Here is a 26,152-nt window from a genome sequence, read left to right on the forward strand (position 1 = left end):
TCCGTACAGACGGCACCCGTAGTCGGGATCGAACCAGGATCTCCGGCGCTGCATTCGCTGTAAGGCAGCAACTCTACCGCTGGGCCACCGTGCCGTTATTTTGCATCTGTTAAGCGATCCTCCATCTAGTAATGTAGTATCCTCAACCCCCTGTGCCCTATCTTGCATAATACTCTTTGATGTGGTACATTTCTATTATATACATTATGTACTGTCACCTCTCCTATATCTGCTCCACTGGCCCTAATCTCAAGGATTGTGGTTGGGGGAGGGAAATAAACAATAACAAGGAGAAGTGCATCTGGCCACATTAAGAAACCTTTGGAAAGGACTTAAAATTAACAGATAAATTTCGACAATTTCACTGGTTTTAGCTTATGGTAACAACAATAAAGTAGCTCCAGTTGGAATCTAAGTTTTGTGTCTAGGTAATAAGACCATTAACACAACAAAACAGCAGGTTTTGCTGCCGCTGCATGGGACAGGTTTGCTAGTGCTACACGGGAGGGTTTAAACTAGATTGGCAGGGGAGTGGGATCTCGTGCAGGACAGAGGCATGTGACAGGCTAGAGGTTGGTATGGAGGGTGGTGAGGAAAAGGTCAGTGGACAGAATAGGCAGGTGAAAGGCGAGGAAAGAGGGTTGGTTTAAAGGGCACGTGTTTTAATGCAAGTGGCCTGACGGGTAAGGCAGATGAGCTTAGGGCATGGATAGGTACGAGCGACTGGGACGTTGTAGCCATGACTGAAACCTGGTTAAGGGAGGGGCAGGACTGGCAGCTCAATGTTCTGGGGTACAAGAGCTTCAGGAGAGACAGGGGTGAGGGACAAAGAGGAGGGGGGGTTGCATTGTTGGTTAAGGAGGATGTCACGGCGGTGGTCAGAGGTGACATTACGGACTGTTCGTCTGGTGAGGCTATGTGGGTGGAGCTGAGGAACAAGAAAGGGATGATCATCTTGTTGGGGGTGTACTACAGACCCCGAATAGTCAACGGGAATGAGAAGAACAAATGTGCCGGGAGATTGGAGACAGCTGCAGGTCAAATAAGGTTTAACTTTCCCAATATTGACTGGGAAAATCATAGTGTGAAGGGTTCAGATGGGGTGCAATTCCTCAAAAGTGTTCAGGAGAGTTTTCTTGAGCAGTATGTGGAGACCGCCGCACATGAGAGGACAACGCTGGATCTAGTATTGGGAAATTGGGAAGGGCAAGTTAATGAAGTGTTTGTGGAGGAGCCTTTTGGGACCAGTGACCACAGTTCGATTAAGTTTAAGATAGTTATGGATAGGGACGGAGAGAGTCCACGTGTTAAAATGCTCGACTGGGGTAAGGCCAACTTTGAGGGTATGAGAGAAGGTCTCGCTCAAGTTGACTGGAGCAGGTTATTAGATGGGAAAGGAACAACGGCCAAGTGGGATGTGTTTAAAAGTGTATTGAAGAAAGTTCAGGATGTGTACGTCCCCGTTAGAGTGAAGGGCAAAGCAGGCAAACGTAAGGAAACTTGGCTGACGAGGGAAATTGAGGCATTGGTCAAAAACAAGGATACATGGGACAGGTACAGGCAGCTGGGATCAAGTACATCCCTGGAGGAGGTTCGGGAACTAAGGGGTAAAACTGAAAAAGGAAATCAGAAGAGCAAAAAGGGGCCAGGAGAAAGCTCTGGCAGGTAGCATTAAGGACAATCCCAAAATATTTTATAAATATATAAGGGGGAAAAAGGTAACAAGAGAGAGACTGGGACCTGTCAGGAATCAAAGCGGTCACCTCTGTGTGGAGCCAGAGGAGATGGACAAGGTTCTAAATGAGTATTTCTCCTCTGTATTTACCAAGGAGAAAGACAGTAGGATGGAGGAACTTGGGGCAGTCAATGAAAGTGTCTTGAGAGCAGTCAGTGTTACCGTCAAGGAAGTACTGAAGGTACTGTCGTGTTTGAAGGTAGACAAATCTCCAGGGCCTGATCTGATATATCCGAGGACATTGCGGGAAACTAGAGAGGAAATTGCGGGAGCCCTGGTTGAAATTTACGAGTCGTCCTTAAATACAGAAGAGGTGCCGGAAGACTGGAGGGTGGCAAATGTTGTGCCTCTATTCAAGAAGGGCTGCAGGGAAAATGCTGGGAACTATAGGCCGGTGAGCTTAACATCTGTAGTTGGAAAGTTACTCGAGAGTATTCTGAGGGATAGGTTATTCAGGCATTTGGGCGGCAGGGGCTGAATAGGAATAGTCGGCATGGTTTTGTACCTGGGAGGTCGTTTCCCACAAATCTGATTGAGTTTTTTGAAGACGTGACCAAAATGGTCGATGAGGGCAGAGCTGTAAATGTTGTGTACAGGGATTTCAGTAAGGCATTCGACAAGGTACCGCATGGTAGGCTGCTCTGGAAGGTTAGATCGCATGGGATCCAAGGAGAGATAGCTGAATGGTAGCAAATTGGCTTCATGGAAAGAAGCAGAGGGCAATGGTGGACGGTTGCTTCTCGGACTGGAGGCCTGTGACTAGTGGTGTGCCTCAGGGTTTGGTGCTGGGCCCATTATTGTTTGTCATCTACATCAATGATTTGGATGAGAACATACAGGCCAAGATTAGCAGTTTGCTGATGATACAAAAGTGGGTGGTTTTGCAGATAGTGAAAATGGTTGCGAAAGATTGCAGCAGGATCTGGATCGATTGGCCAGGTGGGCAGAGGAATGGTTGATGGAATTTAATACGGAGAAGTGTGAGGTGTTGCATTTTGGGACATCTAACAAGGGCAGTACCTACAAAGTGAATGGTCGGCCTTCGGGTAGTGTTGTAGAGCAGAGGGATCTAGGAGTACAGGTGCATGGTTCCTTGAAGGTCGAGTCACAGGTAAGGTGATCAAAAAGGCTTTTGGCACATTGGCATTCATCAGTCAGAGTATAAGAGTATAAAAGTTGGGAGGTCATGTTGCAGTTGTATAAGACGTTGGTGAGACCGCATTTAGAATATTGTGTTCAGTTCTGGGCACCATGTTATAGGAAAGATATTGTCAAGCTTGAAAGGGTTCAGAGAAGATTTACGAGGATGTTGCCAGGACTAGAGGGTGTGAGCAATTGGGAGAGGTTGAGCAGGCTGGGTCTCTATTCCATGGAGCGCAGGAGGATGAGGGGTGATCTTATAGAGGTGTGTAAAATCATGAGAGGAATAGATCGGGTAGATGCACAGAGTCTCTTGCCAAGAGTAGAGAAATCTAGGACCAAAGTGAAGGGGAAAAGATTTAATAGGAATCTGAGGGGTAACTTTTTCACACAAAGGATGTGGGTGTATGGAACAAGCTGCCAGAGGAGTTGAGGCTGGGACTATCCCAACGTTTAAGAAACAGTTAGACAGGTACATGGATAGGACAGGTTTGGAGGGATATGGATGAAGTGCAGGCAGGTGGGACTAGTGTAGCTGGGACATGTTGGCCAGAGTGGGCAAGTTGGGCTGAGGGGCCTGTTTCCACACTGTATCACTCTATCTCTATGACTCTAAAACAATGACTTGGATTTATTTCTAGGGTGATAGTATTAGAAACGAGAGAAACTTGCTAAACCTATGTTGAACTTTGGTAGTAACATGCTTTGTGTGCCATGAGCCGTTCATGGGCAGGTTGGTTCAGTTAGTTTATTGTCACGTGTACCGAAGTACAGTGAAAAGCTTTTGTGGTGTGCTATTCAGCGGAAAGATAATCCATGTTTACAATCGAGCCATTTACAGTGTATAGAAACATGATAAGGGAATAACGTTTAGTGGAAGGTAAAGCCAGCAAAGTCCGATCAAGTATAGTCCGAGTAGGATTACCAACTTTCTCACTCCCAAATAAGGGACAAAAGGTGACGTCACCGCCCTCGCCCCACGTGACCTCACCTAGCCAGCGGCCACGTGCTCCCGCTCCACCAATGGCGGCTGCCCGGGCCTGGAGGCGGGTTGCTACGCAACCTCCGTCAGGCGGCGCCCAGGCCTACAGTGTCTGGGCCTACACTGTCCGGCCTACAGCGGCCCCTGGGCCTAATACGGGACAAGGGCGGTCCCGTATGGGTCAAACCAATTTAGCCCAATCTACGGGATGTCCCAGCTAATTCGGGACAGTTGGCAACCCTAAGTCCGAGGGTCACCAATGAGGTAGATGGTTGTTCAGCTATGCTCTCTGGTGCGGTAGGATGGTTCAGTTGCCTGATTCTGTGCTGCAGATTCTTTGTTAATACCAGGTCAGGTTTGAGAGGCTGGATTTCGTCATTCAAATAACTGTTTGTGGACCAGGAGTGATCAATTTTGGCTGCCATGTTTGCCTATATTAAACAGTGCACTTTAAGAAAGTGCAATGTTGGTTTTTAAGGATTAAAAAAAGATGCTATCTCAATATGATACTTTTCCCTCTGCACACACAGAGTTTACTACAGTTTCAAACCCTGTTGGAAAGGAAAGTGTTAATGATTTTGAAAAAAAATGGCTGAACAGATGACAGTACTTAAAATGTTGCATTACAATGGATTATGACATTTCAGTTTGACCTTTATTAACCCTCTTAAACCGAACTTGATTATTGCTGAGCTTTGCAGCTGCAGTTGTATTCTCAACAGTACATGCATGTTAACTCCCATTGTCTGCCGCAGGAGTCATTACCTTTGGTTTATTGTTCCTTGCTCAGAAAGTGAACAGAGGTCTCTGTGTTTAAATTAGTTTCAAACCTGTCTCACTCCATTTGATCACAGATGTCACTTTGAATATTCGTCTCTGGTTTAAAGGATTAAAGGGTTGGTTTGAAGGCAGCAGAAACCCAAATCTAATTGGGTTTGGGAGTTTTGCAGAAATCAAAACTTTCGGAGTAATGTTCAGTTTGCCATCTGGCTGCGGACTTGACATCGCAGATCACTTGCCAGTTGGAAAATCATCTGATTTTCATTTCCAGTGAAGTGGTGCTCATGTATTGATGAGCAAATGGGCCCAATTCCATTTCCATTTTGTTTTTTTGCGTGCCATCTGAATTAATTTTATTTGATAATTCAGTAATAAATTCTATTTAAAATGAGAATAGGTCAAAATTCAGAAACATACAAAACTAACAGCACCTCATATTTCGCTTGGGCAGCTTGCAGCCCAGCGGTATGAACATTGACTTCTCCAACTTTAGATAGTTCCTCTGTCCCTCTCTTCCCCTCCCCCTTCCCAGATCTCCCTCTATCTTCCTGTCTCCGCCTATATCCTTCCTTTGTCCCGCCCCCCTGACATCAGTCAGAAGAATGGTCTCGACCCGAAACGTCACCCATTCCTTCTCTCCTGAGATGCTGCCTGACCTGCTGAGTTACTCCAGCATTTTGTGAATAAACATTTTAACACTCATCAAAAATTCCTTCTTTCTTAATCCAATTTAAATTGTTCACTTCACTCAATTTGAAAGACAGCAGCTGAAAATATAGAATCTACTAGACCAAGTGGACCCATTGGGCACAAACCTCTCCTGCTACCCACGCAGCGTGCAGCGTAGGTGCGGCGCGGCCGCGGGACACCATTCTGCTTTAGTTAAACATTTTGTTCAAGATGGCCGCGCCGTTGTGTTTGGCTGCCTGCCACTGTATGTTTCTTTTTTTTTTTCCTAATCAGATGTGCAGCACTTTGGTCAACGTGGGTTGTTTTTAAATGTGCTATACAAATAAAATTGACTTGACTTGACTTGACTCCCTCTCTCCTCCCCCCTCTCTCCCTTCTCCCCCCACCCTCCTCCCATCCCCTTCCTCCCCCTCCCCTCCCCCTCCCCTTCCCCTTCCCCCCCACTCTATCCCCCTCAACCCCCCTTATCCTCCCTCTTCCCCCTCTCCCTCCCCTCCTCCCTCCACCCCCTCCCTCCTCCCTCCCTCCCTAGGAGATAGATTTAAACTTTAAAATGTAAATAACTTTAAAAATATAACACCAATTTCAATGAAACTTCTTCCATTAGCACCAAAGGGATGACGGTGAGTAAGGTGGGCCTAAAATTGGCGCGCTATCGTGTACCGTTTTGGCTGTAGTTCAGGAACAAACAAACAAACAAACAAACAAACGAGGTTTTAGTATACAGATTGTAGTTGTAACAGGTATTTTAGCCTTTTATTATTATTCATTTTAATGTAATTTGAACAGAAGATCATTAGAGCATGAGAAATTCGAGCAGGATTTGGCCATCTGGCTCTCAAGGCTGTTTTGCCATTAATCAAGATCATGATGGAAATTAAAAACATAATAACCTTTGTATATAATTTGACAGTTTTGACACAGGCGGCTTCCTAAATCCATTATGATAAAGAATGTAATGTGGAATTTCTTCATATAATAACGAAAGTAAAATTAGAAAAAATGAGACATCTATGAACTTTTCAGTAAAGCATCAGAACAGCCTTATGGAGCAGTGTTCCTGCACATATTGCAGAATAATATCAAGTTTAAGGCTCTGCAGGGAACACAAGGGTCTCTGCAATATATCCATTATACCAAAACTCTCGTTTGTTATCTTGTTTGTGACTGAACTTCAGCCAAAACGGTGCACGACAGCGCGGCAATTTTAGGCCCACCTGAGTAAGCTCACCACTGTCACTTTAGTGATAATGCAAGTAGTTTTATTGAAATCGGTGTTATATTTTTTAAGTTATTCACATTTTAAAGTTTAAAAGGAGGGGGGAGTGGGGGAGAGGGGAGAGGGGAGGGGGGGATGAGGAGAGAGGGGAGGGGGTGGGAGGACAGGGTGCGGCACCAATGCAGGAGAGGAGAGATTCGTAGCAGATCTCGGCGCGTCGCGGAAAAATTTACCTGCTAGAAATTTCTCTTCGACAGCTGGCTTGTCGCCAGGTATCGTGGCTTATTGCGGGCGCTGTCTGTCGCACGCTGTCCCCAGGTTTGCTAGGTTGTCGCAGATGCATTTAGAAGCACGTAATATTAAATTAAGAAAAGGCATTTGAAGATACCAGAAGATAGTTTTGTTTACTCAATTTATTTACCGTCAGGACATTTGACAGGTAGATTGGAGGCGGCAGTTTGACGGTCAGGTAAGCGTGGGAATTTTGCGATGTTACCGAAGACGGTGTAATCTCTTAGCCAGGTGCTAGTTTCACAAAAAAAGTCACTTGAATCGACCTGACTCGGCATTGTCGTGGTCATTGTCGTAGGGTAAAAGAAAATTTCGGCGATCTGCTACGACTTTGACAATCGCCGGCAGTCGCCTTAAAAATCGCGTAACTGGGACAGGCCCTTAAAACAACTTAAAAATTGGTTATGAGAATCCAAATTAGTCGTCGTCGTAGCTGACTACAATGACCACAGACTGGGTGTTGAATATATTCCAAAATGTGCAGCAGGGCGACCCAAATGAACCTCGTTGCATCAACTTGCAACCAAGGAACAAAACGTTTGACTCGAAGATAGCCACAAAATGCTGGAGTAATTCAGCGTGACAGGCAGCATCTCTGGAGAGAAGGAACGGTTGATGGTTCGACCCGAAACATCACCCATTTCTTCTTTCCACAGATGCTGCCTCTCCCGCTGAGTTACTCCAGCATTTTATGTTTATCTTCAGTGTAAACCAGCATCTGCAATTCCTTCCTATACAAAACATTTGACCCCGTTGATCTATGGCAGTGTTTATGCTTCATGCAAGTATCTTTTGATGTTATGTCATTCATTCCTATTGTAATAGCCTCCCTCCTCCATCTTCTCTGCTTAAAACTAACGTTATCGATATTTCCCAGTTCTGATGAAAGGTCTTCGATCTGAAACAGTAAGGCTTGGAAAGGGTGGATGCCGAGAGGATGTTTCCACTAGTGGGAGATTCTCAGAATAAAAGGACGTACCTTTGGAAAGAAGATGAGGAGGAATCTCATTAGTTAGAGTGTCGTGAATCTGTGGAATTCATTGCCACAGACGGCTGTGGAGGCCAAGTCTTTAGGTTTAGTTTAGAGATACAGCGCGGAAACCGCCCCTTCAGCCCACCGGGTCCACGCCGACCAGCAGTCCCCACACATTAACACTATCCTACACCCACTAGGGACAATTTTTACATTTACCAAGCCAGTTAACCTACAAACCTGCACGTCTTTGGAGTGTGGGAGGAAACCGAAGATCTCGGGGAGAAAACCCACGCAGGTCACGGGGAGAACGTACAAACTCCGTACAGACGGCGCCCGTAGTCAGGATCGAACCCGGGTCTCCGGCACTTCTTTCGCTGTAAGGCAGCAACTCTACCACTGCGCCACCGTGACCGCCTGTATTTTTAAAGTGGAGATTGACAGGTTCTTGTTTAGTAAGAGTGGCAGGGGTGACGGGGAGAGGGCAGGAGAATGGGGTTGAGAGGGAAAGAACGATCAGCCATGGATGAATTGTGGAGTAGACTCGATGGGGTGAATGGCCTCATTCTGATCCTATGACTAATGAACTTATTGGATAATTCAAGAACATCAGTGCAGGTCCCTACAATGAGTATGATGCAAAGATGACTTTAATAAGAAATCAAGCAAAATCCCACGTTGGGATTAATGACATTTGTGGATATAACCCCTGTGTAATAATGGCCCTTCAGATTATTTTGTTGCTCTCTTCTTCCTGCTGTTCACTGTCAAATGTGGGCTGTTGAATCTTTGAAGTATGGATAAATCAAGTGAAATTCCATTCAGTGAAGTAATGTGCTCTGTGGTTAACCGATATTCTGTGCACACTAGATCCTAGAAATTCCTTCTCTCCTGAGATGCTGCCTGACCTGCTGAGTTACTCCAGCATTTTGTGAATAAATACCTTCAATTTGTACCAGCATCTGCAGTTATTTTCCTACACAGATCCTAGATATGCATCTATTATCCTAAAATTCGCTTTCCGCAAAGGGAATCTAATGAACACCCAGCGGGATTTTTCAGTTCCAATGAATATTTCTTCTATACATCACCGTCTATATTTCTCGTTTCCCTTTCTCCTGACTCTCAGTCTGAAGAAGGGTCTCGTCACCTATTCCTGTCCTCCAGAGATGCTGCCTGTCCCGCTGAGTTGCTCCAGCATTTTGTGTCTGTCCAATGAAAATGGATATGGTTTGTGTTCATTTGGTGATAACCTATCCCCGGCGATTGAGGAGGCGGGAAGAATGAGGCCACAATAATCTCAAAAGCAAAGCTTCTTGATTTTAAAAACGCAGGGTGTTCATTTTTGACCTTGATTGTAGAAGAATTAGAATGAGCCTTCGGTGCCAGCTAACTGTGAAATCACAGAACCACCTAAACGCACTGAATTGAGACATACAAAGCGGCATGCTTGACTAATCTTCTGGAATTCTTTGAGGATGTAACCAGGAAAATTGACAGGGGAGAGCCGGTAGATGTGATGTACCTTGACTTTCCGAAAGCCTTTGACAAGGTTCCACATAGGAGATTAGTGGGCAGAATTAGAGCACATGGTATTGGAGGTAGGGTACTGATATGGATAGAAAATTGGTTGACAGACAGAAAGCAAAGAGTGGGGATAAATGGGTCCCTTTCAGAATGGCAGGCAGTAACTAGTGGGGTACCGCAAGGCTCGGTGCTAGGACCGCAGCTATTTACAATATACATTAATGACTTGGATGAAGGGATTAAAAGTACCATTAGCAAATTTGCAGATGATACAAAGCTGGGTGGTAGTGTGAGCTGTGTGGAAGATGCTATGAGGTTGCAGGGTGACTTGGACAGGTTGTGCGAGTGGGCGGATGCATGGCAGATGCAGTTTAATGTGGATAAGTGCGAGGTTATCCACTTTGGTGGTAAGAATAGGAAGGCTGAGTATTATCTGAATGGTGTCAAGTTAGGAACAGGGGACGTACAACGAGATCGGGGTGTCCTAGTGCATCAGTCACTGAAAGGAAGCATGCAGGTACAGCAGGCAGTGAAGAAAGCCAATGGAATGTTGGCCTTCATAACAAGAGGAGTTGCGTATAGGACCAAAGCGGTCCTTCTGCAGTTGTACAAGGCCCTAGTGAGACCGCACCTGGAGTACTGTGTGCAGTTTTGGTCTCCAAATTTGAGGAAGGATATTCTTGCTATTGAGGGCATGCAGTGTAGGTTTACTAGGTTAATTCCCGGAATGGCGGGACTATCATATGTTGAAAGACTGGAGCGACTAGGCAGATACACTGGAATTTAGGATGAGAGGAGATCTTATCGAAACGTATAAGATTATTAAGGGGTTGGACACGTTAGAGGCAGGAAACATGTTCCCAATGTTGGGGGAGTCCAGAACAAGGGGCCACAGTTTAAGAATAAGGGGTAGGCCATTTAGAACTGAGATGAGGAAAAACTTTTTCAGTCAGAGAGTTGTGAATCTGTGGAATTCTCTGCCGCAGAAGGCAGTGGAGGACAATTCTCTGAATGCATCCAAGAGAGAGCTAGATAGAGCTCAAGGATAGCGGAGTTAGGGGGTATGGGGAGAAGGCAGGAACGGGGTACTGATTGAGAATGATCAGCCATGATCACATTGAATGGTGGTGCTGGCTCGAAGGGCTGAATGGCCTACTCCTGCACCTATTATCTATTGTCTATTGCATCTTTGCCAGGGAGGCGTGGGGGGATATGAGTGGGTATTTGTCAAGGTTGGTCCCAAACAGTTGCTGCAGCCTGCAGGTGCACCTCCCGTGGACACTCACCGACGCACACATCAGCTGCTGTTTGAGAACCATCACCTCAGTGAAAGCTCCTTCTGATCTGGCCAAAACACACTGGGTTTTTTTTCTACGACTAGACTTTGCGAACTGCTACACTATATAAGATGCCGGATAACATGCGTGCAAAGTGTCACAGCTTGGGGTAGCCCTTGCAAAACCTCTGTGTGTGGAAAAGCCCACTACCTCCACTGCATCCTCCAGCAGCTGAAAAATATTGCCCAACCTTTTGACTCGACAAATCGCTTTATTTATTTTCACTTGCAGGAACGGGGTACTGATTGAGAATGATTAGCCATGATCACATTGAATGGCGGTGCTGGCTCGAAGGGCCGAATGGCCTCCTCCTGCACCTATTGTCTATTGTCTATTGGCAGATGCTGGAATCTGGATGCTAGGACAAAGCACCAAGTACTGGAGTAACTCAGCAGGTCAGGCAGCATCTGTGGCAGGATTGGATAGGTGATGTTTCATGACGGGACCCTTCTGAAGAGGAGTCCAAACTCAAAACATGTCAACCATCCATTCCCTCCGCAGGTGTTGCCAGACCCGCTGAGTTACTCCAGCACCTTGTGCACTGCACTCAACTGAGAGTTCAATGTCTGTGTCACCTTATTCCGACCTCCAGGCAGAAACTGAAATCTGCTAAGCCTGTGGTCAGAACAAGTGGACAAGCAAGGGCATTGAAAAACTACAGTCCTGCTTTGACTTGAGCTGATTGGAATGTGTTCAGGGAAGCAACCACAAGCCTCGATGAGTACACAGACACTGTGACATCGTATGTCAGCTTTTGCCTGGGCAGTTGCATTCCCATGAAGACCCGGATCTGGGTCAACAACGCCAAGCCCTGGCTCACAGCAGAACTCAGACAGCTCCGCCAGTCTAAAGATGAGGCCTACAGGAGCGGGGATGCAGACCTCTACAGGCAGGCCAAGTACAAGCTGAGAAGAGGAATCAGAGCTGCCAAGGAAAGGTACTCTGAGAAGCCGAGGAGCAAGTTCTCAGCTAATGAATCTTCTTCAGTGTGGAAGGGCTTGCAAGAAATCACCAGCTACAAGAGGAAAACCTTGGACAATCGCCAGCTGACCAACGACCTGAACGAGTTCTATGCAGGTTCGATGGACAGAAACATATCCCCTCCCTCCCTCCCCCCCCCCCCCCCACACCTCCCCAATCACCACTTCACACCCACTTACAGCCTGACTCCAGTCTGCAAAGACTGGCCCCTTCCCCCCCCTCCCACACCTCCCCAATCACCACTTCACACCCACTTACAGCCTGACCAGTCTGCACAGACTGGGCCCTTGTCCACGACCCACCCCCTCACTGCTGCCCAACATCAGTCTGCCCACTTCTCCATCACTAACAATAACAATTGAGGAGGTGGAGAGGCTATTCAGGAGACAGAAAAGCCGGAAATCTCCAGGTCCGTACAATGTTTCCCCCTCTACCCTCAAGCTCTGTGCTGAACAACTGGCGCCGATCTACACAGACATTTTCAACCAGTCCCTGCAAACCTGCACTGTCCCCGCCTGCTTCAAGGTCTCCATTATTGTCCCTGTACCCAAAAAGACAAGGACTACTGTTCTTAATGACTACAGGCCTGTCGCACTGACCTCTGTAGTCATGAAGACCTTTGAAAGACTTGTGCTGGCCCAGCTGAAAAACATCACCAACCCCCTGCTGGACCCCCTGCAGTTTGCATACAGGGCCAATAGATCGGTGGACAACGCAGTCAATCTAGGCCTGCATTTCATCCTCCAGTATCTAGACCACAAGGGGACCTATGCCAGGATTCTGTTTGTGGACTTTAGCTCTGCTTTTAACACCATTGTGCCAGAGCTACTACACTACAAACTCTCCCAGCTGACTGTGCCTGAACCCCTCTGTCTGTGGATCATCAACTTCCTGACGGACAGGAAGCAGCATGTGAGGCTGGGAAAGCACATCTCGGACCCCCAGACCCTCACCATAGGAGCACCGCAAGGCTGCGTACTCTCCCCTCTCCTTTACTCTCTCTACACCAACGACTGCACCTCCACAGACTCCTCTGTCAAGCTCCTCAAGTTTGCGGATGACACAACCCTGATTGGACTGATCCAGGATGGGGAGGAATCTGCCTACAGATGGGAAGTGACAAAGCTAGCGTCCTGGTACCATCGCAACAACCTGGAGCTCAATGCTCTCAAGACAGTGGAACTAATTCTAGACTTTCGAAGAGATCCCCCTCCCCTCCCCCCACTCACCATCAACAACACCACAGTCACATCTGTGGAGTCATTTAAGTTCCTTGGAACCATCATCTCCAGGGACCTTAAATGGGGGGCCACCATCGACTCCACAGTCAAAAAGGCCCAACAGAGGATGTACTTCCTGCGGCAACTGAAGAAACACAATCTGCCACAGGCAATGATGGTCCAATTCTATACTGCTATCATTGAGTCCGTCCTCACCTTCTCCATCATGGTCTGGTTTGGCTCAGCCACCAAGCACGACATCCGGAGGCTGCAACGGAACGTTCGCACAGCTGAGAAGGTTGTTGGCTGCAACCTTCCCCCCATCGACGAACTGTACACTGCAAGGGCCAGGAAGCGAGCGGGCAAGATCATCTCTGACCCCTCTCACCATGGCCACAAACTCTTTGAAGCACTTCCCTCTGGAAGGCGACTCCAGACTGTCAAATCAGCCACAGTCAGGCATAAAAACAGCTTTTTCCCACGAGCAGTAGCTCTACTCAACAACTAAAAGTCTGTAGCCTCCTTGTGCTCTGGTATTTTATTTAATTCTTCACATGTTTAAACTATAATGTTTTATTCTTAATTGTTTACTGTATATCGTGTTGTTACTTGCGAGCAAAGCACCAAGGCAAAACCCTTGTATGTATACATACATGGCTAATAAAATGTATTCAATAAAATGTATTCAAGAATGTATTAATTAACTGACTACTACTTACATACGATTAGATATAATTATGCTGCATAATTAACAATTACTTTGAACTAGATGAAATGGCAACAAATATGCAAAATGACTTTCACTTTGTAATGTTCAATTGCATATGTGACAATAAATATCCATTCACAAAATGCTGGAGTAACTCAGCAGGTCAGGCAGCATCTCAGGAGAGATGGAATGGGCGACGTTTTGGGTCGAGACCCTTCTTCAGACAGTCTGAAGAAGGGTCTCGACCCGAAACGTCGCCCATTCCTTCTCTCCTGAGATGCTGCCTGACCTGCTGAGTTACTCCAGCATTTTGTGAATAAATACCTTCGATTTGTACCAGCATCTGCAGTTATTTTCTTATAAATATCCATTGATCCATTGATAATCTTAAGATTCAATTGGGAACTAAATGTGTCATTTAGTACAGTCTCAAAAGCTTTAGTCAGACATACAAAGATACAAATTCAGCAATGGAGCTCACAGGCTTGTTCTCAACGTGGGGATTGCATTGAAACAACCTTTCTATTGGTACTGAAACATCTAATCCCATCTGATCTCAGAAGATATGCAGACGAGTGGCGGATTTATACTTGCGCGAGGGTCAGGTGTAGAAACCATACCTCTAGAGCAAATGGGAAAAACAAGACTGCTCCTCACAAAACCCATCAATAAAACAAAGGATTCTGCAAGAAAACAAACCGACTCTTTTCCCAAAACTCATCAATAAAACAAACCGTATCGCATCAGTAAAGGTGCCCCAACGGTTGTACAAACTTTGACATGAAATATTAATCGCTGGTCAATGACAAAGGTTATACAGTCAATTTCAATGACCACATCCCACATAATAAATTATTTATGATCCAGCAACTCTCGCAAAAAAAAAAAGCATGATTCTTTACAATAACTGCAACATCACAGTTATTATACTGTGTAAACCCACAGCCAGACTCCATCATATTCATTATTTCTTCTGGGTAGAAGTGATTCCCTTTTTTGATGACATTTATCTGATCTGATGTCTTCTTGGTTCTTTAATCATTGCAGCTGCACAATGGTGCAACGGTAGAGTTGCTGCCTTACAGCGCTAGAGACCCAGCTTGATCCTGACTGTGGGCGCTGTCTGTACGGAGTTTGCACGTTCTGCCTGCGACCACGCGGGTTTTCTCCGGGAGCTCTGATTTCCTCCCACATTTGCAAAGATGTGCAGGTTTGTAGGTTAATTGGCCTTTGTAAATTGTCCCCAATGTAGGGAAGACCTGGTAGGCGGGCGACCACTGGTCAGATTCAGTGGGACCAAGGGCCTGTATCTCTAAACTAAATTCCTGTTCATATGTCGTACGTCGAACAATCCCTGTTCCAGACATACACTGGCCCCATCCCCTGAACTCTAACTCCGCTACATCGACGACTGCATTGGTGCTACCTCTTGTACCCATGCAGAACTCACTGACTTCATCAATTTTACCACTAATTTCCATCCTGCTCTTAAATATACTTGGACCATCTCCGACATCTCCCTCCCGTTTCTGGATCTCTCTACACATTCTGCTCATATTATTTGTGGTTGTTGATCATTCATACTGCCAATTATCAGTGTTATCATCGTGGGATTTTTGTAACCAAGGAAAGGAAACGGCACGGTGGCGCAGCGGTAGAGTTGCTGCCTTACAGCGAATGCAGTGCCAGATACTCAGGTTCGATCCTGACTACAGGCGCCGTCTGTACGGAGTTTGTACGTTCTCCCCGTGACCTGCGTGGTTTTTCTCCGAGATCTTCGGTTTCCTCCCACACTCCAAAGACGTACAGGTATGTAGGTTAATTGGCTGGGCAAATGTTTTTTAAAAATGGCCCTAGTGTGTGTAGGATAGTGTTAATGTGCAGGGATCGCTGGGCGGCGCGGACCCGGTGGGCCGAAGGGCCTGATTCCGCGCTGTATCTCTAAATCTAAAAAATCTAATATTTGGATTTACCATTACGGGCAACTGAATTCTTAATACTCGAACGTCTGTCTAATCTTATCTCTTCCTGAAAATTAGATCTGACATGAAGACCGTAGATAAATTGGTGCAAGGGTACATCATAGTTTTACTGTGACACAGGTGGAGAATTTGATACACGAGTTTATTTTCCTGCATTCTGGCAACATTTCTCATCTGAACATTGTTTCCCCGGGACCAAGAAGTTTTGTCAAAGATGCAAAATTAAAAATGATTTCTGTCATCAATTCTTCATGCACATTCGACAGGGAAACAGACATTCAAATGTGACGAATCTGGGTTCTATTTCAAAGGAGTCTTCAAAAAAAATTTTGATCTTGCCACGCTAGTAAAAATTTATTGCATATAAATCTGGATGCAATACTAATTACACGTGAAATTTTGAAATCATCACTTACGCTTGGCATATCCATCTCCCGGGTAGATGTATCTATTAAAAGCATCCAGAATGTAGACTCTGTTGTCATCCATAAAATCTCGCTCGTGCCCATTTCCCTAAGAGTAAAAAAAAAACTCCAAAGGTTATTTTTTAACTTAGAACTGTTCTTCACTGGACATCAAAAAACAATGGTGACTGTTTTTTTAATACACCTACATCACGGTTAAGTGCATTCGGCAGACAACGCCCTCGAGTTTAATATATTTCAAGATAATCTAAGGAGCTTCACTTACTCCTTTGGGATTGTGTAGGTATCATGTTTCTCTATAAAACGTGAGTAGACAATATGCAATCGAAGGTATCACAAAATGCTGGAGTAACTCAGCAGGTCAGGCAGCATCTCAGGAGAGAAGGAATGGGTGACGTTTCGGGTCGAGCCCCTTCTTCAGACTGCCTGACCCGCTGAGTTACTCCAGCATTTTGTGATACCTTCGATTTATACCGGCATCTGCAGTTATTTTCCTCGGCAATATATAATGGTTTGTGTAAACAGGACATTGAATATCAAGGGGCAATTACAATGGCTCTACAACTCTAATAGTCTGACACTTTGAAAGCCTAAATGGGCAAGTGCCAAATTCCCAACCTCAGACGTCCAAGTTTGTAGGTTAATTGGCTTGGTGTCAATGTAAAAAAAAATTGGCCCTAGTGTGTGTAGGGTGGTGTTAATGTACGGGGATTGCTGGTCGGTGCGGACTTAATGGGCCAAAGGGCCTATTTCCACACTGTATCTCTAAACTAAACTGAACTCAGCTGTGAGACACAGGAGGAACCAAAGCTCCTGGCCCTTTAGGAAACAGCAGACTGGGGGTGGACAGAAGGCAGACACCCTGATGTGCAGATAAGCAAAAGAAGGGAAAACGTTCCTGCAAAGATGAGGCAGAGTGGGATGGGGAAAATTTGAGTAGCAGAGGCCAAAGTTCAGCTTGTGAGCTTAAAGCATTACCTCACCTTCCGGCTCCACAAGTAAATAAAAGTCTCTTAGTCTCCCTCATGCCTCTGATCGGGCCTCGTTAAAATAGTTGCCAAGCCCCAATGATGTTGCAAGGCCCTTTGGGAACATTTGAAGAGCAAATAAGCCAGTTTTGTTTAGTTTAATTTAAAGATACGGCATGGAAACAGGCCCTTCAGGCCACCGAGTCCATGCTGACCATTGATCACCTGCACAGGCAGGTACACCTACCATTTTGGGAAGATTAGCAACGATTCCAGAACACAGAAGCAAAGTCTATGCTAAATCATCCTGTTGATCTTAACCGCCCACCCAGGTACAGCAGGCAGTGAAGAAAGCTAATGGCATGTTGGCCTTTATGACAAGAGGAGTTGAGTATAGGAGCAAAGAGGTCCTTCTGCAGTTATACAGGGCCCTAGTGAGACTGCACCTGGAGTACTATGTGCAGTTTTGGCCTCCAAATTTGAGGAAGGATATTCTTGTTATTGAGGGCATGCAGCATAGGTTCACAAGGTTAATTCCCGGAATGGCGGGACTGTCGTATGTGGAAATACTGGAGCGACCCGGGCTTGTATACTCTGGAATTTAGAAGGATGAGAGGGGATCTTATTGAAACATATAAGATTATTAAGGGATTGGACAAATTAGAGGCAGGAAACATGTTCCCAATGTTGGGGAGTCCAGAACCAGGGGCCACAGTTTAAGAATAAGGGGTAGGCCATTTAGAACGGAGATGAGGAAAAACATTTTTCAGACAGAGAGTTGTGAATCTGTGGAATTCTCTGCCTCAGAAGGTAGTGGAGGCCAATTCTCTGGATGTTTTCAAGAGAGAGCTAGATCAAGCTCTTAAAGATAGCGGAGTCAGGGGGTATGGGGAGAAGGCAGGAACGGGGTACTGATTGTGAATGATCAGCCATGATCACATTGAATGGCAGTGTTGGCTCGAAGGGCCGAATGGCCTACTCGTACACCTATTGTCTACTGTCTATTGTCTATTCCACCGACAAGGTTCAATCTTTGATCCTCACTCTGTGATGTTGAGGCAGAGAATTCCACCATGAATAATACATATCAATGTCAACTTGATTTGACAAGCCACTAACCGTGAAAGATTTTAAAAAACCACACAACAATTCACAGAAACAGGTGCAGGAAATGACAGCAGGTGAGAACACAGTATGGAACGAGTTGCCAGAAGAAGTTGTTGAGGCAGGTACTTTAACAACATTTATAAGACATTTGGACAGATACATGGATAAGAAAGATTTAGAAAGATCTGGGCCAAATACAGGCAGGTGGGACTACCGTAGATAGTCGGCATGGACAAGATGGGCCGAAAGGCCTGTGTATGACTCTATTCACCCTCTCTCCCTCATGAGTTCATATGCCTCTATAAGCTCCTTCCTCAGTCCTAACCTGTCTAATGTCTCTCTCTGTAGCTCAGGCCCTCAAGTCCTGCTGACATCTTTGTAACTCTTCTCTGCAAACGTTGCAACTTAATGGCATCTTTCCTATAGCAGGGTGACCAAAACTGACCACAATCTCCAAGTATGGCCTCACCAACGTCTTGGAGAACTGTAACATAGTTTCACTACCACCTCTCTACTCAATTCCTTGAATGATTGAGGTCAGCACGGCGTGTACGAAAATAACTGCAGATGCTGGTACAAATCGAAGGTATTTATTCACAAAATGCTGGAGTAACTCAGCAGGTCAGGCAGCATCTCAGGAGAGAAGGAATGGGTGAAGTTTCGGGTCGAGACCCTTCTTCAGACTGATGTCAGGTGGGGTGGGACAAAGGAAGTATATAGGTGGAGACAGGAAGACAGTGGGAGATCTGGGAAGTGGGAGGGGAAGAGAGGGACAGAGGAACTATCTGAAGTTGGAGAAGTCAATGTTCATACCGCTGGGCTGCAAGCTGCCCAGGCGAAATATGAGGTGCTGTTCCTCCAATTTCCGGTGGGCCTCACTACGGCACTGGAGGAGGCCCATGACAGAAAGGTCAGACTGGGAGTGGGAGGGGGAGTTGAAGTGCTCAGCCACCGGGAGATCAGGTTGGTTGAGGCGGACTGAGCGAAGGTGTTGAGCGAAGCGATCGCCGAGCCTGCGTTTGGTTTCGCCGATGTAAAGAAGTTGACATCTAGAGCGGCGGATGCAATAGATGAGGTTGGAGGAGGTGCAGGTGAACCTCTGTCTCACCTGGAAAGACTGTTAAGCATGGCAAAAGCCTTCTTCACTACCGTCTTGACCTACGATGCCACTTACAGGGAATTATTTACTTGTACTCCTAGATCGCTCTGCTCTACCATGCACCCAGTGAGTCCTACCATTCACTGTGAAGGTCCTGCCCTGCTTTCCACAATGCAACGCATCACACTTTTCTAAATTACAAACTACGAGCCATTCTTGGCCCACTTGCCCTGTTGTAATTTTTGATAACTATCTTCACTGCCTCATTTACACTTACAATACTATCTATTTTAGTGTCATCTGCAAACTTACTAATCATGCCATTTTTGTCCAAATGAAGCAAGGGCCTTGACGACAACATTTATATATTTTCTAGCCACAACTCCAAACATGTGGGAAGAAATGGCAGGTGGAGTTTAATCCGAGCAAGTTAAAGGTATTGCACGTTGGGTGATCGAATGTAGGAGGAAAAATATACAGTTCATGCCAAGACCCTTAAAATCATTGATGTACAGCGAGATCTTGAGGTCCAAGTCCATAACTCCCTGAAAGTAACAACACTGGGAGATGGAGTGGCAACGAAGGCATAGAGTATGCTTGTTTTAACTGGTCAGGACATTGTGTATAAGACTCGTGAAATCACGTTACAGCTTCATCGGACTTCTGTTAGGCCTCACTTGAACTATTGTGTGCAATTCTGATCGCCCCATTACAGGAAGGATGTGAAGGCTTTGGAGAGGATGCAGAAGGGGTTTACCAGAATGCTGCTTGGATTAGAGTGTATTACCTACAAGGAGAGGTTGAACAAACCTGGCCTATTTTCTCTGGATCATTGGAGATTGACAGGAGACCTGATATAAGTTTAGAGATACAGCGCGGAAACAGGGCCTTCAGCCCACTGGGTCTGCGCCGACCAGCGATCCCCGCACATTAACACCATCCCACACCCACTAGGGACAATTTTTACATTTACCAAGCCAATTAACCTACAACCCTGTACGTCTTTGGAGTGTGGGAGGAAACTGAAGATCTCGGAGAAAACCCTCGCAGGTCACGGGGAGAACGTACAAACTCCGTACAGACAGTAGTCAGGAACGAACCCGGGTCCCCGGCGCTGCATTCGCTATAAGGCAGCAACTCTACCGTTGTGCCACCGTGACCGCCCTTTAGATATTCTATATACTAAAACTCTCATTTGTTTGTTTGTTTGTTTGTTTGTTCCTGAACTACAGCCAAAACGGTACACAATAGCGCGACAATTTTAGGCCCACCTTACGCACCGTCATCCCTTTGGTGCTAATGGAGGAAGTTTCATTGAAATCGGTGTTATATTTTTAAGGTTATTTACATTTTAAAGTTAAAATCTATCTCCTAGGGAGGGGGGAGGGAGGGAGGGAGGGAGGGGGTGGAGGGAGGATAAGGGGGGTTGAGGGGGATGGAATGGGGGGAGCGAAGGGGGAGGGGAGGGGGAGGGGGGAGGAAGAAGGGGGAGGAGGGGGATGGGGGAGGAGATCGTGCTGCACCAATGCAGGAGAGGTTTGGGCCCAACGGGTCCACTTGGTCTAGTAAGCATCTAAAATTATGAGAACTCTTTGATGAGATGGACATAGAGCCCAGGTCTAGTTGGCTGACTCATAATTGCTGAGTCACCTGTCTGCTGAGTTGACATAACAAAGTGATGTGCGCTACAGTCTGTACACTATTACGTAAGAAAGCTGTAATTTATGCTATAATAAACCTCTTTTTATAAATTCTAACCCTGTTTGTATTTACCACAACATAAAGTGCTGAGCAAAGGCCTTTTAGACGAGTCATTAATCACCTCCCACTGGAGCAGCATCTGAAAAATGCCAGGACACAAAGGGCACCTCCAGCATTCCCTGCATTTTATAATCTTCACTATCGAAGCTGAGGTCAGCTGAGCCCCTGTGTATTAATTTAAAACAAACTGGATAGGATTTGATTTCCTTGCAATGCCTCTGTGATCTTATCTTTCCCACTGGCTCTGCAGAATTTATCGCACAGCCTTGCTCATTTAGTAACCAGGAAGCATTTCAAGTAAACAGCCCAGTTCTATCTTCATGAGAAAATTATTTTATTTTAAAAGCGCATCAGCAGATACTACCAACCTAAAACCAGATTTCAAACCATTGCTTTTAAATGGCATTAATATGGTGTTTTCACAACATCTCTGCAGCTAGAACTGAACAAGACACGAATATGTATGTAGGTTAATTGACTGGGTAAATGTAAAAATTGTCCCTAGTGTGTGTAGGATAGTGTTAATGTGCGGGGATCGCTGGGCGGTGCGGACTTGGTGGGCCGAAAAGGCCTGTTTCCGCGCTGTATATGAAATATGAAGAAAAAAAAAATGAATATAATATGAATACAAAACACATGGATTCCCTTTATCTTACATAGTAAATTCGTTTGTATTTGTTAAGTAGATATGTATATTAATTGACATTATATTTTATTGTATTATATTGCCAACGGTAAAGTAGGGCGGCCTGGGGCCACAGCGGTAGAGTTGCTGCCTTACAGCACTTGCAGCGCCGGAGACCCGGGTTCAATCCCGACTACAGGTGCTGTCTGTACAGAGATTGTACGTTCTCCCCGTGACCGCGTGGGTTTTCTATGATATAAGAAAATAACTGCAGATGCTGGTACAAATCGAAGGTATTTATTCACAAAATGCTGGAGTAACTCAGCAGGTCAGGCAGCATCTCGGGAGAGAAGGAATGGGTGACGTTTCGGGTCGAGACCCTTCTCCAGACTGATGTCAGGGGGGGCGGGACAAAGGAAGGATATAGGTGGAGACAGGAAGATAGAGGGAGGGAGATCTGGGAAGGAGGAGGGGAAGAGAGGGACAGAGGAACTATCTAAAGTTGGAGAAGTCGATGTTCATACCACCGGGCTGCAAGCTGCCCAGGCGAAATATGAGGTGCTGTTCCTCCAATTTCCGGTGGGCCTCACTATGGCACTGGAGGAGGCCCATGACAGAAAGGTCAGACTGGGAATGGGAGGGGGAGTTGAAGTGCTCGGCCACCGGGAGATCAGTTTGGTTAATGCGGACCGAGTGCAGGTGTTCAGCGAAGCGATCGCCGAGCCTGCGCTTGGTTTCGCCGATGTAAATAAGTTGCCATCTAGTTGGCTTCCCCCCACATTGTAGGTTAATTGGCTTGGTGTTTAAATATAAATTGTCCCTAGTGTGTGTGTGTGTGTGTAGGATAGCGTTAATGTGCGGGGATTGCTGGTCGGTGCAGACTCGTGGGCCGAAGGGCCTGTTTTCGCGCTGTATGTCTAAACTAAACGAAACCAAATTAGATAAAATGGTTCAAGAAGATTCATCATTTAACAGGCTTTAAAAGTGGTGGGAACAAAAGAGACAATATCAGAGATGGTCACAAGCTAACATTAAAATAATTATTACATAGTCTACAACAAATATATATATATACCTTAAAGGCACAAAAGGTCAACAGAAAAAGTGGTCTAACCATAGTTAACAGGAGAAGTTAATGATGGTATTAGATTAAAGGAAAAATCTTATAACGTTGCTAGAAAGAAAAGTAAGCCTGAGGATTGGAGAATATTCAGAATTCATCAAAGGAAAGCTAAGAAATTGATAACGGAAACAAGAATAATCGAATCAGAACCATTAAAACAGATTGTAAAAGCTTCTATGGATACATCAAAAAGGCAACAAAAAAAAAAGCAAATGCTAATATGGACCACTTACTGAGTGAGACAGAACAACGTATATATTGGAGAACAAGGAAATGGCAAATAAATTAAACAATGGTCTTATGCCTGTTTTTATGAAAGACAAAAAAAACCCAGAAACTACAGAACAACAGGGCGAGAATGAACGCAGATGAAAGAAATTTGCAACAGTAAAGCAAATTATTGATACAAATGGTGGTAATTAAAAACAAAAACAGAGAAGGGTAGAAGCACTCTGAACATTTGGATTAAGAGTCCTTGTCCTGAAACATTAACTGGACATCTACCTCACTGAAAAGAAAATGCATTGACAAAATTAATGGAATTGATATATTTCCCGGACCTGATGAACTGTATCCAAAGGGTTTGAAAGAGGTGAATATGGAAGTAATCATCATCTTCCAAAATGTCATTGTATCTAGAAAGGCTCCAACTGATTAGAACGCAGCAAATATTATCCCAGGCAGAGCACATGGCAAATGCACATTGTCTTTTACCCAGGGTTGGGGAATCAAAAACTAGACAGCACAAGCTTGAGGTGAGGGGGTAAAGATTTAACAGGAATCCGAGGGGAAATTTATGGATGGATAGGACTGGTTTAGAGGAACATGGACCAAATAGCACTAGCTGAGATGAGGCATCTTGGTCAGCAAGGGCAAGTTGAGATGAAGGGCTTGTTCCATCCTGTGTGACTCGATGACTCTGTAACAGGAACCTGACTTTCAAGAGGTCTTTGATAAGGTGCTACAGTAGAAGCTGCTAAATTTAATAGGATCAGGAAGAAATGCCCTGGCTCAGATTGAGGATTGTTTATTGGTGCCTCAGAGATCACTTGCAGGGTTTCAGTCGTTCAAAATTATATCAATAATTTGGACAAGGTATCAAAGAGTAATAGAACCACATTTGCGTATGTTACAATGCTGTGTGGCAGTCCCAGTGTGAGAAAGGGACAGAAAGGGTTTAGGAGGATTTGGACAATGCTAATAAATAGATGAGACATACAGGTGAAATATAATGTGGAAAAACATGAATCATTCAGCATGCCAAAAATAAACAGGTGGATTGTTTTTAATGATAAGTGATTGAAAAGTGTTGGCCTTCCAAGGTACCTGGGTGCCCTTGTTCATGAACTACTGTAAGTTAACATGCAGGTACCTACTACGACAAAGGAGGCCATTTGGCCCATTGGATCCATGCTAGCCTCCATTGGAACAATCCCATCCACCACATTTGTCCTTCACTGCATGTAACATTATCTCATTGCTATCGACTTCCCTTTGATTGATTTGGAATTTACCATTCTACAGATCAGTTACAGTTGACAGGGCAGTACATCTTTGGGGTGTGGAAAGAAACGCAGCTGAAGAACACACAGTCACAGTGAGAAAGTGCAAACTTCTCACAGTCCATACCCGAGTTCATGATTGCAGCAGGTTCTTGGAGCTATGAGCTAATGGGTGCACTACTCACTGAAGCCAACCTACTCAAAGTCAGTCTTTACTGAAAAGGGCTTGTAGTACAAAAGGAAACTCTCCTTCCTTTATGTAAACTATTTGCGAGACGGGATCTTATTGAAACATATAAGATTATTAAGGGATTGGACACGTTAGAGGCAGGAAACATGTTCCCAATGTTGGGGGAGTCCAGAACCAGTTTAAGAGTAAGGGATCGGCCATTTAGAACGGTGATGAGGAAAAACTTAGAGTTGTAAATCTGTGGAATTCTCTGCCTCAGAAGGCACTGGAGGCCAATTCTCTGAATGCATTCAAGAGAGAGCTAGATAGAGCTCTTAATGATAGCGGAGTCAAGGGGTATGGGGAGAGGGCAGGAACGGGGTACTGATTGTGGATCAGCCATGATCACATTGAATGGTGGTGCAGTCTCGAAGGGCCGAATGGCCTCCTCCTGCACCTATTGTCTATTGAAGGCCTATGTACAGGTCTAATGTCTCTGCCTAAAGAAGGATATGCTTACAATAGAAGGAATACAACAAATATTCACTGTATTGATTAGCTGAATAGTTGGTGGTGGGGGGGGGTGTTACTTGTATTAAGAGAAATTAAGTAAGCTAGACCTTTACACTTTCAAGCGCAGAGGAATGAGAGGCGATCATGAGGGCAGCACGGTGGCGCAGCGGTAGAGTTGCTGCCTTACTGCCCGGAGACTCAGGTTCGATCCTGACTACGGGTGCTGTACTGTACGGAGTTTGTACGTTCTCCCCGTGACCTGCGTGGGTTTTCTCCGAGATCTTCGGTTTCCTCCCACACTCCAAAGACGTACAGGTTTGTAGGTTAATTGGCTGGGCAAATGTAAAAAAATTAAAAAATAAAAAAATTGTCCCTAGTGGGTGTAGGATAGTGTTAGTGTGCGGGGATCGCTGGGCGGCGCGGACCCGGTGGGCCGAAGGGCCTGTTTCTGCGCTGCATCTCTAAATCTAAATCTAAAAAATCATCGGAGTGTAAACAAATTCTACAGGACTTCTGATAAAAATTTCAGATATTAAGGGAAACAGGTAATGTAGGTACAGGAAAGTAAAACTAAGGTAAAAGACCAGTCGTGATCTTACTGGATGGGAGAACAGGCACACGGAGCTAAATGACCTATTCCTGCTTTTATATCTCCCAAACATCCAAGCCCCTGACCAAGGAGGCAGGATTTCTGGAGAATTGTTCAACATGCGTGCTAAATGTGACCACATGATGGAGCTCTAACATGACAAACAGCTTGGTGAATTCAACGTGAAGTTGAACTGAGCCATTACAGTGTTTGTACAAATTTCTGCACACTGACTTTGTGACCTATGGTACCCGGCTATGTAGATTTTAGGTTGCAAGACGATAATACCATGTGGCCAATCTAATCTCTCCTTGAACATCGTTCAATATATCATGTACCAATTACCACAAAGTGTGAACTGATTCTTATATAGCGCCTTGATAATGTGAATTAACCTTATAAAAGATGCATGATTTTTATTTTATCTTATTTATACAACTATGGGTGTGAACAAACACATAATCTGCCCAGATCAAATGAACTTTTTTATCAAGTGATCTTACTGTGAAGCATTAGATCTGCTTTTAGAGTATTAGGCCCGCTGCGGCTTACCTGCGGTCCATTTGTCTTTGTGTTTTTGTTGTTTTTTTGTCTTAATTGTAGTTGTGATGTCGTGTTTTTGTGTTTGTGTACTATGTGTGTGTGTGGGGGGGAGGGGGGGAACTGTAAAATTGTAAATATGTGTCCCTTCCGAACGGAGACCCG

General features: G+C 45.2%; 1 protein-coding gene across 5 annotated transcripts in view; it reads right to left on the minus strand.

Moving 5' to 3' along the window:
- hdac11 (histone deacetylase 11) overlaps positions 1–26,152 on the minus strand; it is a 140,811-nt gene that overhangs the window by 15,924 nt on the left and 98,735 nt on the right. For all 5 annotated transcript variants that reach the window (XM_078413949.1, XM_078413950.1, XM_078413947.1 and 2 more), the window contains one exon: positions 15,983–16,079. In XM_078413949.1, coding sequence (XP_078270075.1) covers positions 15,983–16,079 — 97 coding nt within the window. The remainder of the gene's footprint in view (positions 1–15,982; positions 16,080–26,152) is intronic.

Source organism: Rhinoraja longicauda, chromosome 17 (genome assembly GCF_053455715.1).
Source record: "Rhinoraja longicauda isolate Sanriku21f chromosome 17, sRhiLon1.1, whole genome shotgun sequence".
Taxonomy (NCBI): Eukaryota; Metazoa; Chordata; class Chondrichthyes; order Rajiformes; family Arhynchobatidae; genus Rhinoraja; species Rhinoraja longicauda.